This window comes from Peromyscus californicus, unplaced genomic scaffold (assembly GCF_007827085.1).
Source record: "Peromyscus californicus insignis strain IS unplaced genomic scaffold, ASM782708v3 Scaffold_7__1_contigs__length_154581171, whole genome shotgun sequence".
NCBI lineage: Eukaryota > Metazoa > Chordata > Mammalia > Rodentia > Cricetidae > Peromyscus > Peromyscus californicus.
In genome coordinates, this window is record NW_026294595.1 from 76,586,360 (window position 1) to 76,602,127 (window position 15,768).

Here is a 15,768-nt window from a genome sequence, read left to right on the forward strand (position 1 = left end):
AATTAAAAAACAACCTAATGAGTGATGTGTGAGAAAGGCATTCTGAAGAGTTGGGCAGTTGCACTCTACAGGAACAAGGCCTACAAGAATATTTCTAAAGTATGAAACTGCCGATTAAGGAGCCATAAATAGGACCCATTTTTTTCTTGGGAACAGATGGATGTCACCTGTGCTTCACCTGTATCTCAAGAATGCTGAGGAGCAGTCACCAAGATTACACAAGATTATAGCAGGGTCCTTAGGTGGGGTGATTAGAATCCCTTGAGTGTCTCCAGCTCTGTCCACACCTAAGTGAGTAACCTTGGTTACCTGGAAATACTGTGATCTTCTCTAGGGAATATATTCTTCAATCCTGGTTCATCAGTCAGGGTCTAATAAGAGGACAAAAGCTGCATCTGTTATTTTATTAATGTGTTTATTTATCTATATGAGTGTGTGTGTACCATGTGGATGGATGCCCACAGAGGCCAGAAGAGGGTGTGAGATCCCCTGGAGCTTGGGTTACAGTTTGCTGAAAGCTGCCTAGCATGGGTTCTGGCAACCAAACACAGACCCTCTGGAAGGGAAGGAGGCACGCTTAAACTTAACCGCTGAACCATCTCTCTGACCCACATATCTGTTATTTTAGCACAGGGTTCAATGTAAAATTTTGAGAAAATCAAACAGCCAAGAAGGAACGTGGTGGCCTCGCACAAGTGGCCACCACAGGCATCAGCCCCTACCCTACAATGAGGCAAGCCGGAGTTGCTAACACAGGACAGTCTGGAGAGGGGCCCTGAGGGCTGGGATTCAGACTCTGAAGAGGAGACCAATAGCACAGACTAGTATTTTGGGGTCAGGAAGGGACTTGTGTATAGCAGGTATTTTTGACACACAAGATATTTAATAGGATAAAGCCCACTAGTGGCAGTTTTATAAGCCCACTTTAAAATATGTAATTGGGAATTGACTTAGACTCATGACTTTTTTTTATGGTGGCATCCAAGTTAACATAGAGTAGAATAAACTCATTTAATAGACTTCCAGTTTTCCTCATAAGCTCAGGTTATCAGCTTCCATGGTATAGGATGCCTTTGCTTACTGCCAAAAAAACAGAGGTAATTAAAGGAGGTAGATTAAATCTGTACATTCACTTGAAAGTGTGTGAAGTGCTGGGCTGAGCTCGTAAATAGGACTAAGCATTATCCAAAGGCTGCTCGCAAGTTTTTGCTAAAATCTGTTAGATTTATAAATGTAATAATCAGACCTGTCATACAAATGTAAAATCCTTAAAAGGGTGTTTGACTTGCTTATTGGCACTAATGGCAAATAATATGACTTGTTAAATTCATAACTGTTATGTTTACTAAGTATTCAGGTTTTTTGCTTATTTGTTTTTGTTTTTTGGGGTTTTTATTTGGTTTTTTGTTTTTTTCTGTTTTTTTGTGACAGGGTTTCTCTGTGTAGTTTTGGTGCCTGTCCTGGATCTCGCTCTGTAGCCCAGGCTGGCCTCGAACTCACAGAGGTCCACCTGACTCTGCCTCCCAAGTGCCGGGATTAAAGGCGTGTGTTACCACCGCCCTGCTTTAAGTATTCAGTTTTAAAGCTACACTTAAGCAAATAGCATGGAAGAGGGGGGAAACCAGCAAGTCTATTCTGTGTTCAACACCCTGCCTAGGACCCTGAACTCTCCTTGCCCAGCTCTTGCTCATGTCCCTTGGAAGCGGCCAAGCCTCAGCTTCTCTGGCAACCATAAAACCATCACTCACCTCATTGCTCCGGGCTTGGCTGCTCTGCTCTTCCTTCTCTCATGCCAGGGCGCCTCCTGGAGCAAGATGCTACAACACTATCCTTGGGGCTTGGGTTCCAGCCACTCCAGTCTCCGAGGAAGCAGGCACCTCGGTCAGGTTTCCATCACTGTGTTCCTAGCACCACGAAAAGTGCTTATGGAGTGGAAGCTTCCGCTAGGTATAATGTGTGACTTGCCACGAAAATGGATGTGCACAGTGGTAGACCATCCTGCCGCGGACGTACCAGTGACTGTAAGTCAACACACTGTGTTAATCCCATCGTTCTGTAACTTAGAAGTCTGACATGGTTCTCACTGGACTAGAACCGAGGTGTCAGGGCTGTGTTCCTTTCGGGGAGCTCCCAGGGATGTTTCCTTGCCTATGCAGCTTCCAGAGACTATCCACATTCCTCTGCCTTATGGGCCTTACATCCCCACTGAGGGAGAATGTCCAATGACCATCTACCAGTACATCTACAGTATAATTAATCAGCTGAGACAGCACCTCTCCAAACACTTTTATTAAGCCTTCTGAGGCCTCAAACTAATACTGCCCTTCTAAAAGTATTTATGCAGAGAGTAAACCATTATAAATTTCTTCTGTCAAATAGAACCAGAAAGGAATATGCAAGGAGCCCGTAATAAATATAATACAGTAAGCATTCCCTCTAGGTCAAACACTCGGGAAGGAAAACCTCTTGAAGGGCTTTTTAGTGTTTTCTACCTTCCACAGATGAGATGCTTCTCCAGAAAAACTTGCCTACCTAGTCCAGATGACCAACAAAACCAAGGGCTAAGGCCCGGCTCTGGAGAGGAGGTGACAGGACAATGGAGCGGGTCGGACAGGGCGGTGCGGGGAGTTTGGAGGGCAGAATGCCCCATGGCCGGCTGTACCGTGGCCAGCTTTACTGTGCCTGCAAATTCAGTCAAGACACACCTGAAGCACTCTGCACCGCAGCACCAGTGGCATAAACAAAGCGACATTTATTGTATCTATTTTGAGAACAGACAATAAAAAGGGAGTTTAGTTTGTGATTCACTCAGAGCCCAGAGCTGGGTTACTCTGTCACTAAACAACCTAGGGAACCCCTTGGCATAGATGATAGCCAAGAATCTCCCTGGCCTGGGGAGGTGGGGGCGGGCATTGGTTAAAACTGCTACAGGTGATACTCTTGCAATAGATCTGATGGCCAAAGCCCACAAATGCCATAAAATATTGATGTGTACAGTCTGGGATATTTCTGTACTAACACCAGGTGGGTCTGTCCAAAGAGAAACTTGTAAACTGTTTAAAGTCAGCAGCAATGACGTTCAACAGCCTGTACACTTTCTATACCAGAGTCCATGTATTATCCTGACAACTGCCGTCCACGACAGAGACATCCACGATACAGAAAAAGGCATATTTAAAACATGCACTGTTAATCTTATCAATGATAAAAGCAAGCCCAAACATGACTAATTCCTTTGTCTGGATCAATAAATAATCTCAAGTGAGTGCTTGGTGTACTAACAAGGACCTAGCCATCAGTTAAGTTAAATAAGCTGCAATGTTCTGCCCACTAACACACATTAATTAACTTATGGAGGTTATTTTAAAAGTTCTTTTTAGTGTGTGTGTATGTGTATGTGTGTGTACGTGCATGCGTGCACGTGCATGTATGTATGCACACCACATGAATGCAGGTGCCCTCAGAAGACAGAAAAGGGCATCACATCCCCTGGAACTGTGAGCTGCCTGATATGGATGCTGAGAATTGAACCCATGTCTTCTGGTCTTCTGCAAGAGCAGAAAGTATCCTTGAGCACCAAGCCATCTATTTCTTCAGCCCCCACTTGTAGACTTTAGACACCACATACAGAAAGATCAGGTTCTGCTTAAAATTCTCAAAGGAATTTGAACATTTCTCTTTGTGTGTGTGTGTGTGTGTGTGTGTGTGTGTGTGTGTGTGTGTGTGTGTGTGCGCATGCGCATGCACATATATGGGTTCACACATTGTGTGTACATGGATGGGTGCATGTGTGTGTGCAAGTGCATGAGCACAGTGTGTAACATTTAGACATTTCTGTGACAGGTAGACATCTCTCTTTTGTCATTTTCTCTTGGAAGGACAAAATTAAAACATTTTTTTTTAAATTAGATTTTTAAAGTAGAATGCATCAAAAGCACAGCTGTGGTCGTATTTCAGATCTTTGCCCACAAGGGTGACACTATCAAGGCTTAGATGAGCCTGAATGGCCTCTTCTTCTATTGGTGGGTTATATATTGAGATTCCATCAACAAAATTTCCAAAGACTGACCAGATCCTGAAAGGGCAGCACATGTCAAGAGCAGGATCAGGAGAAACTTTCTATGTTTTTCTGAGCTTCTATTAGCAAGACCAACAGACAACTACAAAGAGGAAGCCAGAGATTCAACATAGACAAAAATGTTCCCTTCCCCAACCTGAAGAGAACATTAATAAGGACCGAGCACAGTAACAAAGCAAGCTGCCTCAAATAGCATCATGAGACAGATGTGACAGGAATCCCAGACATTTCTGCGTACTTCTGTAATCTCAGAGAATAAATGTCCTTCCAAATAAAACGTGCCCACATGCCCATGTCTCTCTGTCCATGTAAAAGCCCAGACACATTCCAGTCACTCTACTTCTCCACTCAAGAGGCAGGCTTCTTGCTCCAGCATAGCCTTCCCTAGAAGCCAAGACACTTAGAACACAGGTCATTCCAGAGCTCCCCCAGAGCTCTGAGGTATGTGAGTCCTGTCCGCTACTCAGCCTTTTGTTTTGAGCTATTTCACCACTTTCTGAAGGGGCCCACTGCGTTTAGTCTGCAAACACTCCACTGGAAATGAGCAGTGCAAGGTCTTATGTGCAAATATTCATGAACATGTTTTTTTTTTTTTTTTTAAACAATACACGTTTTACAAATTCAAGTGAAATCCAGGTACAGACTAGGTCAGTTGCTGTCTTAGGCACAGCAGGAAAGTGGTCAGCCCGTTCCTGAAACTAGAGGAGTAAGGCACCAGTGACGGAGAAAGCTCATTCCTGGAGACTGGGAAGAAGCCTGAGAGCGACATGCTGAGGCTGAGTCCAAGACAGAGATTCTGCTAGGTTAAAGCCCTTTGTGTAGACAGCACATGACATCTGGACATACGTAAGGATGGACCCTCACCCACGAGTAGGATAATGCTTTCAAGGACACTGCAATTAAAGTAAGTGATAAGGACACATTCCCAGGACCATGTGCGGCATGGGCTACAGTTGACTTCCATGTTATACAGAACCTCTACTACTCCTTCTACCCCTTGGCTTCTGCTTCATGGATCATTAGGGGAACAGCAAGGGCTGGCACATTCTAGATGCTCATGTGTGGTGCCAGCTTCTGAGACAGCAATGCCAGAGCATTATATACTAGGAGCATCAGCCAGTCCAATAGGATGGGAAGGGCCCAGAGAAGAGGATCCAGGTGAAGCAGGTGAGGCTGGAAGTCAGGAGAACAGTGGCATGAGGAGCTAGCCACAGACACCACAGTGTGTGTGTGTGTGGGGGGGGGGAGGTTACAGGTGTTTCCCGGGGGCATGGAGACTTGGCTTGTGCCCTAAGAAACAAGGCAGTGCCACTCAAAGCAAGAGCCCCTTGGTGATCCATGGAGGAGATACATCCACATAGTCCTCATCCTGGCTACAAAGTAGGGATGCGGAAATCCTGGAGAGGTCCGCTCAGCTGAGGGAAGCACAGTTCATCTCTGAGTCCTCCTGGCTGCCACTTGCTCCATCTTCTAGTTCCAGTTCATCAGGGCTATCGGGGATGCTGGGCTCACTGGAGCACTGGCGGTGTGGCGGTGGGAAGCTGGGCGGCAGGAGCAGGTGCTTGTCCTCGCTGTCAGCCTCCTCCCCTAACCCTGAGTGCATCATGGTGGCCATGGCCAGCAGCTGGATGTCCGAGTGGGCATTGGCCACTGTGTGCCGCCGAACACTGCCACACTTCTCCAGGTACGCCTCTCCTTCCTGCTCTGTTAGTGGAGTCAGGACCATCTCATTCAGTGGCCGTCCAACTGAGGTCATCAGAGAGGCATAGTTGAGGACAGTCACCTTGGGCCGGATCCTGGAATGCCTCCTGGCTGCAAGAGAAAAGGGCAACAATGGCTGTGACTGGGGAAAGGTAACAGAGTGACCAAAAGCTTCTCCTCAGATGGAAGAAGAGGGAGGGAGAGGCTCAGCCTCTGGGAACAGCTTTAGGTGGGGCCCCGCTGAATACAATGGAGGACAGGACCATCTGCATGTCACACAGCTTTACCTGTTTACACCAGATCCTGTATCCAGTCAACTAGAACCCCACAATAAACACACACGCCCCGCTTTCCAGGTGCTGCCTGAGCCTCACTGAATTGACCTTTAATTCCACAAAAACCCTCTTCTCTGAAGACTTACACATTAGCCAGGGCTTCAGAACCCTGCTCAGAACCCTGCTCAGAAGGTGACGTCTGCAGGGTCAGGAGGGCTGGGGTGACTCAGGAAAATGGTTGCCTTGCAAGTATGAGGACCTGAGTCTGATCCAAGCAAAAAGGCCAGATGTAGTGAGCTGCCAAGTCCAGAGATGGGGAGGTGGAGACAGACAGCTCCTCGGTACTGGTTGGCCAGCCAGCCTAGCCTAGCCTATCTGGCAAGTTCCAGGCCAGTGAGGAACCCTTTCTCAAAAACCAAAACGAACAAACTCAAACCAAAAACCAACCAAACAAACAAACAAAAGCCCAGGGGCTGCGGAGATAACTTAGTGGATAAAGCACTTGCTGCAGAAGCGTGAGGACCAGAGTTCAGATCCCCAGAACCCGTGTAAATACCAGGTGGGTATGGTGGCTGCACTCAGAAGGCAGAAACAGGAGATCCCTAGAGCAAGCTACGGAGCTGGACTAACCAGTATCAGTGAGCTCTGGGTTCAATTGAGAGCCCCTGTGGCCATGCATAAAGTGGAGAGTACTCAGGAAGACCCTCAATGTCAACCTTGGGGTCTACAACTGTTGCTTTTTCAGCACTGTGTTCCAGAAACCGCGGAAGCTTTATATGCATGAGGCTTTGTGGTACAAGCCTGTTATCCCAGCTGCTCAGGGAGCTGAGGCATGAGGATCTCAAGTTAAAAGCCTGCCTGGGCTACAGAGCAAGTTCAAGGCCCATCTGAGCAAGTGAGACTCTGTCTCAAAATAAAAAGTTTAGACAAGGCTGGTGGTGTAGCTCAGTGGTAGAGCATTCACCTAGCATGAATGATGACCTAGGTTCAAATCTCATAGCCACAAAAAAAAAAAAAAATTAAAAATGTTTAGTATGCATTTTGGACTCCTGCTAGAAAGCTGAACCTAAATCATAGCATATGGAGACATGGTTAGTGTCTACTTTAAAGAGAAGAAAACTGAATATCAGAGAGCTAGGAATTTACCCAAGGTGACAGAGCTAGAGCACAGTTAAACTGGGGCTCCAATGAGTTTGGCATCACTCCGGACCCTGCATTCCCTGGCTGCCCATACAAAGCCACCAAGAAATGTTACAGGCAAAGCACCTTGAGGGAAGGACAAGTCAGTGGGGTTCACAGGTGGGGAAAAATGGCTAGGACCATCAGAAACCTGGCCAAGGATGTACACTGGAGACATACAGAGTGGTAGAAGGTCCTGAATGGTGAGAACAGCCTGAGCAAATCGCTGGATGAGCCTCACGGTCACAGCCTTGCAGGTACTCGACGTATAGGAACAATGAAGCTGTGCCCATCCAGGTTGGCTAAGTGTGTCTGTCCTAGGAGGGCCCTGTGATGACAGATGGAAGTCTCTGTGACACACGGGAGAGGCTATGTGTCACACACGAGAGAGGACAGAAGAGGGTGTGGGCTACTGCCAGAAAAGCCAGGGAGGGTGCAGAGACACATGGGAAAAGTGAATGCCAGTATCAGAGTACAGAAAAGAGGTGGTTCACAGGAGAGAGACCCACAGTGATGAAGGGGAAGGTGACAATGGGCTCAGGACACCAGTCACTAATACCACGGAACTCACGGGATGGGCTGTGGAGGAGCAGGACTCGGGTGACTTGAGCCAGCACCCTCTGAACTCAGGTAATAAGAAAGGCCACCCCATCCATGGGTGCTCACCAAGAGGATGGTGTCTTGGAGAAGGAATTAAATATGGAGTGCCAATGGACAATAAAAAAGAATCTGTGCACAGTACTTGTCCCCCCAGAGACAGCCACTTCTATATGTTTCTGAGAACAGCCATGGGCTACTTTCATGATCATAAAAATGGACACTTCTTCAACAGAAGCACCAAAGACTTCACAGCAGCAAGGACCCAGCTAAAGAACCATCCTCGAAACACTGCCATTAGGAACAACTCATCTCTCACACTACTTTTACAACCACGCACTGTGGGCTGGCTGCAGGGAAAACCCACAATCAGCCTGGCAGAAGCTGGGCCCAACAGCTTCAGAGGACATGTACTAGAAGTCCTTCTCTGTTCCCAAGGCAAGGTATCCATCTGCAAAGGTGGGGTGTGTGCAGAGCCAAGAGAAGACGGGAGCTTTCTCGTTTCAGCTGTGAACACATACACTCCCAGGAGCTGGGTGATCCTCTAGATGGGGAAGAAAGTACCCCACTGCTATGAGGTTGAGTTGTTACATGTGACTAAAACCTGAGACGAACAGATTCGCCAGGGCGGGCCATCCATGCAGAGGACCGAGTTGGAGCAGGGGCTAGGGTTGGAGAGGCCACAGGAGAAGTTGAGGGAATGCAGACTCCATGTGCGTCGCTGAGACATACTGCATCTCTAGCCGAAGGATTTTTCACGGGCCTCAACCTGCTGGAATGAGCCCAGAAAAGGTGTCTCTGAGGGTTTTCTGGACATCATCCATTTTTTCACTGCAGGCAAGTCGTTGAAGGGTTCTTCAGGCAGTGAATTAACAAAAGGCCACTTGGCTGCAGCTGAAAAGAACTGAGAATTGAAGCCAGAGTGAGACTGAGACAGTCTTGCAGGGGAGTGGGTAGAGAGTGTGTGTCCGGGGAACCATGCTGCCTTAGCCTTCAGCAAACACTTCCAGAACTACACTTTGCCAAATGCTGCACTAACTGTGCAGAGAAGCTGGGGGTCCAAGTCCAGCTGCAGCTATGTGCGGGGTGCCCAACAAGTGCTGGGTACTGTGCCCAGGAGATGCTTCCCCAACAGCACCTCCTCCCGGCATGTGGCAGAAGATGAACATGAAGTCTGCAGTCACAATTACTTACAGAGACTCAAGTCTGGGGCCCCACAGCACAGCTCCTGCTTGTGACCTTCTCAAGCTAGAAAGAGGTCAGGTTGTTTGAGTAGCAATAACGGGGCATTACAGGAAAGCTTCTGGTCAAGAGGAAAGCATCTCTGGTCTGCTGAGAGACTTACTATTTTAGTTGGTCAAGGTCTATGACCTGGCCAGGATTACCCCTAGCAAAGCAGGGTCAACTTGAGCCATGCTAAAGAGATAGGCAGCATTATCATCCCTTTGGTGAGATGCTCTATTTCCTTCTCAGAAGCCCCGCCCCTGCCTGAAGCTCAGCTGGGTCTGCCAATCTTTCTGAGAAGGTATAACTTTTCCTGGCCCCCACCCTGTTCATGTTGAGATGTTGACTGGAACACAAGTATGTTTTCTGCTGCTACAGGCTTCCTTGCTCTTTCTCTAATGCTCTAGGCCCTGTCATGTGGCTGCTTGCTGCCATGTGTGGACCTCCATTCCAGTAACTGAAACAGCATGGCCGCACCCTGACCTCCTCCATTTTCCTCCCCCAGGCTGAGATTTACAGCTTGCCTGTCCTGGATTCTTCTTCTTCTTCTTCTTCTTCTTCTTCTTCTTCTTCTTCTTCTTCTTCTTCTTCTTCTTCTTCTTCTTCTTCTTCTTCTTCTTCTTCTTCTTTTCAATATTTTTCTCCATTCTTTGAAATTCCATGCATGATGTTTTGATCATATTCACCTCCAACTCCTCTCCCTAAGTCAAGCCAGATCCACTCACCCTCCACCCCCTACCAACTTTGAATCCTTTTATTTTTGGATTTTTTTTTCATGATAGGGTTTCTTAGTGTAACTCTGGCTATCCCAGAACTCACTTTGTAGACCAGGCTGACCTCTAACTCAGATCTCCACCAGCCTCTGCCTCCCAAGTGCTAGGATTAAAAGCTTAAGTCACCACTGCCTGACTTTTTTTTTTTGGGGGGGGGGGGCTAATAGTTTTTCATTTCAGCTCCAATAAAATTGTTCTTCAACGTTCTCTTAAAATTATTTTATTAATGAGCTCAAGAATCCCAAGAGGGGATCCTGGTTTCCCTGATATCAATGTGATAAATGTCAGAGCAGAGATAACACGAGTATCCTGGGAACCCAGGTAATCCTGTATGTGGGGTGTGTGTGTGTGTGTGTGTGTGTGTGTGTGTGTGTGTGTGTGTGTTAGTTACATGTGTACACGTGTGTGGACATGCATACAAAGGAAGGCCGAGAGGCTGCCATCTGCATCTCTCTCAATCACTTCTCCACCTTATTCTTTTGAGACTGGCTCTCACGCTGAACCTGGGCCTCACCAATTCAGTTAGACTAACTGGCCAGAAAAGCCTCAGGGATCCTGTACCTGGGCTTAAAGGTGTACCACCAAGCTCAGCTTTTTCAATGTGGATTCTGGGGGATTAGGTTTGAGTCCTTACTCTTGCATGGCAAGCACTTTACTGCCTGAAGAGAGGTCTTGAAGAGAGAGCACTTCAGATTGAGGTGCGTACTGGGGACACACAGATCTCTCTAGAGCCTGGGGTACAAAGAAGAATGTGTCCCATGCCTTGCCCAGTCTAATAACAGTACAGCACGACAAGTGTCTGTGTTAGAATTCCTAGCCACGCCCCCATGACCACACATGCATTGGCAAGATGCTTAGTCATCCCAGGGCCTTACGTCCTGCATTATCCTTGTGCTGCATGATCACGTAATTTGCGTGCAGAGTGATCACGTAATCTATGCACGTGCTATGTAAGCTCATATGCGCATGTGGGGGGGTCTATAAAAGCGAGTCCCACTCCTCATCCCTCTGCCCTTTTTCTTCCTGCATGATCTTTCCATAGGCCTAAGCACCCTTCTATTCCCTTCCCTCAATAAACTCTCATAGCGGGTTTTGTTGTGGCTTTTCTCGCACGGTAAACAGAGCCGCTTAATGAATAACAGTTTGGAGTCCAGGGAAAGATTAGTGGGTGACCTCACACCTGGAGGAAGAGTGGGGGACAAGCTGCCCCTAAGGAGCCCATAATACAACATGGCGTAACACTGCTTGGCCCCGCCCTCAGCGCTGTTTCTTCCTCCTGCTCTCTCCCAGCAGAAGGTCAGAGCTGGTGTTCAAGCCCCATGCAGGTCACAGAAGGTAGGAACTAACACCAGACCACACAGCGGATCCCTGACCCTACTGGTCACCAAGGCCCCACTCTTCCCACATGACCTCCTCTCTGACCCTGCAGTGACTTGCAAGAGAGGGCTCTGCTTTCTGGAAGAATGTTTGGGTTCCCGAGATGGTGCTGGCACAGCCAAGGCCACAGGAGCCTCGTGGTTTACCACCAAGTGTCCTGGCACACAGTGCTTCCATGGTGAGCTGCCAGTCACCAGCGCTAATCCTCAGATAAGTCAGCAGAACGGTGACTCCATCAGCCAACCCTACCGGGCTCCGTGGGAAGCCTGAAAACCAAAGGCTGGGACCTGATGGGCAGCGAGCTTCCTACCCTTGGGCTCATTATCTTCTTCTTCTTCTCTTTTTCTTTGCACCAGGGATGGCAGTCCCATGTCCCCAGCGGAAAGGGAACGGGGTCTCCCACTGAGGGACTGACTGTGACTGTCTTCCTAGGAACACCTGAGACCTAAAGACTGGGCTGTCCTGGCGATGAGGGCACTCCTGCAGGGAGAGGCTGGTCTGCCACCTCAGCTGGCACCCGCTCTCAGGCCATTTCCCCTTCCTCCTTGACTTCCACAAGGTAGGGCCGGCAGAGCCTTTATTCCCTGCTCACAGGCCCCCAGCCGAGCCAGCCTTTCATCCCTGTGAAAGCCAGCAATGACAGTTCCTTTCAGACTCCTCGAGAGGCAAAGCCTGTGTGGGGAGGTCCTTTATTGGGGGATTGGCTCCCCAACAGGCCTTTGATCTTCTCGGCTCCCAGAATGCCCCTGCCTACCAAAGCCATTGAGGGCTCCTGCTCTAGTCCCCAACCTGAAAGGCCCAGACGGCCTTTGTCATGCAGAGAAGCTAGTGTCCAGCTAAGGGGCAAGCTACAGAGGGGCCCCAGGGATACAAAGGAGGGAGGGTGAGGGAGGCTCGGGCTTTTGTGAGGGAGGAATCTAGCCTCCGAATGTATGCGGCAGAGGAGGGGCCCTGAGAGGCTCAGGAAACCTCAGGCAGCTCAGGAATTTGGGTAACGTGAAAGGCAGCGCTTGGGTCAGGCCTCCACTCTGTGTGTTTGCTGATCTTTTAGTTTCACGCTGCCTTCCTCACCTGATACCGCCATTGTCCTCTGGTAATAACAAAAAAAAAAAAAAAAAAAAAAAAATGAGGCTTCAGAGGGGCGGGTTTGCACACCACATGCACGCACACGCACACACGCTCACGCTCCATGTGGGGCCTTGGATTAGATCACTTATCTGTTGTTCCAAAACAAGACTCCCTGTCCTGGTACAGCTCCAGGTGCAGCAAGTCATGGCCCCAGCATCTCTGGAGTCGAAGATGCAGGGCACAAGGCAGGGATACAGGGTAAGTACCGTTCTGGCCTGCAAAGCTGGGGTATTTCCCAGGGACCCCAAGAGAAACGGCAGCACCACCCTCCTCAGGCCATGCACGCCTGCCAACAGCCTGGACAGGAGTGTGCAGCACGGCCACTGGCTGAGTGGCTTTTCAGATGATGTCCCAGCCGCCTTGACAAATCACACCCTGCTCTGGTCTCGGGAGCCACGGCACAGCCTTGCCCCAGATAAAAGGATCTCTCGTGACTCCGATGCGACTCTTAAAATTTTTTTCACTGTCCATTTTTTAAAGAATTATGTGTATATATGTGTGTCCATGTGTGGGTGTGCACCTGAGTGAACGGCCCACAGGGGTCAGAGGTGCTGTAATCTCCCTGGAGCTAGAGCTACAGTGGCTTGTGGTGGCTTCTAGAAACTGGCCTTGGGCCTTCTGCAAGAGCAATATGTGTTCTTAACCTTTGAGCCTCTCTCCAACCCCTCAATTACTGTCTTTAATACCCAGACTGAATGGACGGTGCTTTCACCATCAATAGAGGTCTCTGTCCCCAAAGGGTAGGGAAGGTCACCTCAGCTGCTAACATGCAGAGGTCTGCGATGAAATGTCTGGCCTGGGACACCTCGTGGACTGAGGGATAGAAGGGCAGGGTCACCAATACTACTATGCCCCGACGAACTCATGTCCTCAATGCTGACAGTACTGAGATGGAGGGTGGGGGGTTGTCAAGGGCAGCTGCAGAAGCTCAAACATCTTAGCTTTGGGGTCCTAACTCAAAGGGCCCCGCGACTTTAGCCCTTATAACGCAGGAATGGTGACCCTACTCCACAGCTTGCCCAGCACAGTGTCTACTATTTGGCCGGTGACCAGCACTATTTCTTGCCACTAGTGACTCCGAACCTCTGAAGCACCTTCAGTTCCTCAAGTGCTCCAACCTCTGGCCCTCCCACCACCCCCTGGCCCTCCCATGACCCCCTGGCCCTCCCAGTGGTCCTTCCTGACTGGATTGTCTTCCAGCTAACTCCTGCACATCCTACACCTCCCCAAACAGACCTCACTTTCTTCAGGGAGCCTTCCCCAGTGTCCTTCTGGGTGGTCCCTGTGCTTCCCCGTCAGAGCATCCATACACAGATGAGTCTCCACCTTACCCTGGCCCTCACTGGACTGTGGGCAGGAATAGACCCCATTTTGCTCACTAGCACATCTGCAGCAGCACACAAGGTGCCCGGAGGGGAGGCTGACGACACATCTGCTGAGATTATTAACTGGAATAACCATAATTTTTAAATTGCTCCAGTAGGATAATAGCCACCCTCTGTCCCTTTTTTTTTTTTTTTTTTTTTTTTTTTGGTTTTTCGAGACAGGGTTTCTCTGTGTAGCTTTGCGCCTTTCCTGGAACTCACTTGGTAGCCCAGGCTGGCCTCGAACTCACAGAGATCCGCCTGGCTCTGCCTCCCGAGTGCTGGGATTAAAGGCGTGCGCCACCACCGCCCGGCCTCTCTGTCCCTTTTAAGACAAAGTCCCTTTCAAAAATAAGGACCGGGCTGGCAGAAGAGCTCAGCAGGGAAAGGCGCCTGTCACCAAGCCTGGCAGCCTGAGTTTGAACTCCAGAACCCACATGATGGGAAGAGAAAATGGCCTCCCACAAGCTGTTCTCTGACCTCCATACTAGGGCTGTGGCATGGATGGATGGACATGTGTGTGTGTGTGCATGCATGAGTGCATGCGTGCACGCAAGCACACACATACACACACATAAATAAATAAAATAAATGTAATTTAAAAAAAAAATACACTGTCCTTCATACAAGAATAAGGTCTCAGGCCTCGTCTGACAAAAGTATGTATTATTCCTATCTGGGCTGGAGAGCCAGAGGTAGCTCCTCTTAGAGTTCTTCTATCTACCTTTGTTCCAGGCTTGGGAAACCAGAATATGCCTCCTCAAACCATGAAGTGGGGGCTGAAGAGATGGAGTAGCAGTTAAGTGTACTGACTGCTCTTCAAGTAAACCCAGATTCAATTCCCAGCAGCACATGGTGGCTCAAAACCTCCCAAAACTCCAGCTCCAGGGGAGTCAATGCCTTTTCCTGGCCTCTTTGGGCACTAGACACACAAGTGCACGCACACAGGCAAGGCCCACACACATAAAACAATAAGTAATTTTTAAAACACGCAAGATTAGTGAAGTAAAGACAATGGAGAAGCAGGTCCAAGCTGGAGGATCAGAAGTTCAAGGCCATCCTCGGCTACATAGTAAGGCTGAGGCCAGCCTGGGCTACATAAGACCCTGTTCTCAAAAATTATTGTTCTTTATTAAAGCTGTTACATAAACAGGGACTCAAAGCCAACTGTTTGAAAAGTTCTTGTTCCCTGGATTCTCTCCTGCATGTGAGAACACATGTTTTAATACACTTGTTTGTTTTTCTCGTTAATCTGTTACAGGGATCTGTTCCAACTAAGAGCTTATGGGGGTTGAAGAAAAGTTATTTTTCTTCCTCTCTGTTGGCGTTAGGCCCTGACTATGGTAGAGTTCTTGGCATACGTCAGCTAACCTGCTGGCATCCTGACATCTCCCTGGGTCCCCATCCCTGAAATGACATGAGCCCAGGCAGTAATAAGGAAGGTAGGGTCCATGGAGACTGCAGCAATATAGCATCCAGCTTAGGGCAGAGGGTGGGAGGTTGTCTTCCTTCAATAGCTTTCTGATCTTATGTCAAGGGGGTGAGGAAGAGAGCAGAGATCGAGGCTGTGGAAAGACCTGGGGGTCTGCTGACTGGAGCCAGCCTCCTCCTGTCTGTGGATGAGGTGAAGCTGGTACCCCCAGAGAGACAGGACCAGGGCCAGGAAAACTGCCAGCAGAAGGCTCAGCCTGCTACACCAAGAGACCCAGGAAGGGCAGCAAGCTCCCTGGAGACTGTTCCTTGCCTCCTTGGCTTTGAAGCTCAACGACAGCTCTATCACAGCAGAAAGAGGGCCGAGAGATTCCCATCCAGGTGATGTTTCCTGCTCTGCACCTTTCTGTGGGTGCCGGCCACCCGGCCTTGGGAGTACAGCTGCCGGCATGGGTCTAACAATCATGCTCGAATACCTGCTGTATTGCTGCATGGCTAGATGTCAGGCACCACTGCAGACGCTGAAGACGGAAATAAGCAAGTGAGTGTCTGCACGTTAAGTGCTTACATCTCAGGCAGTGACCGGAGTCTTTATCACAAGCCTTTCACAGGGTTGTTTCCACCAAGACCATGGTTTTTTT

The 15,768-nt window shown here is 48.9% G+C and overlaps 1 protein-coding gene across 12 annotated transcripts in view; it reads right to left on the bottom strand.

The window, feature by feature from the left end:
• Nucleotides 1–3,682: 3,682 nt before the first annotated feature.
• Prr5l (proline rich 5 like) overlaps nucleotides 3,683–15,768 on the bottom strand; it is a 190,133-nt gene continuing 178,047 nt past the window's right edge. For all 12 annotated transcript variants that reach the window (XM_052726439.1, XM_052726431.1, XM_052726430.1 and 9 more), the window contains one exon: nucleotides 3,683–5,890. In XM_052726439.1, coding sequence (XP_052582399.1) covers nucleotides 5,490–5,890 — 401 coding nt within the window. In that variant the 3' untranslated portion in view covers nucleotides 3,683–5,489. The remainder of the gene's footprint in view (nucleotides 5,891–15,768) is intronic.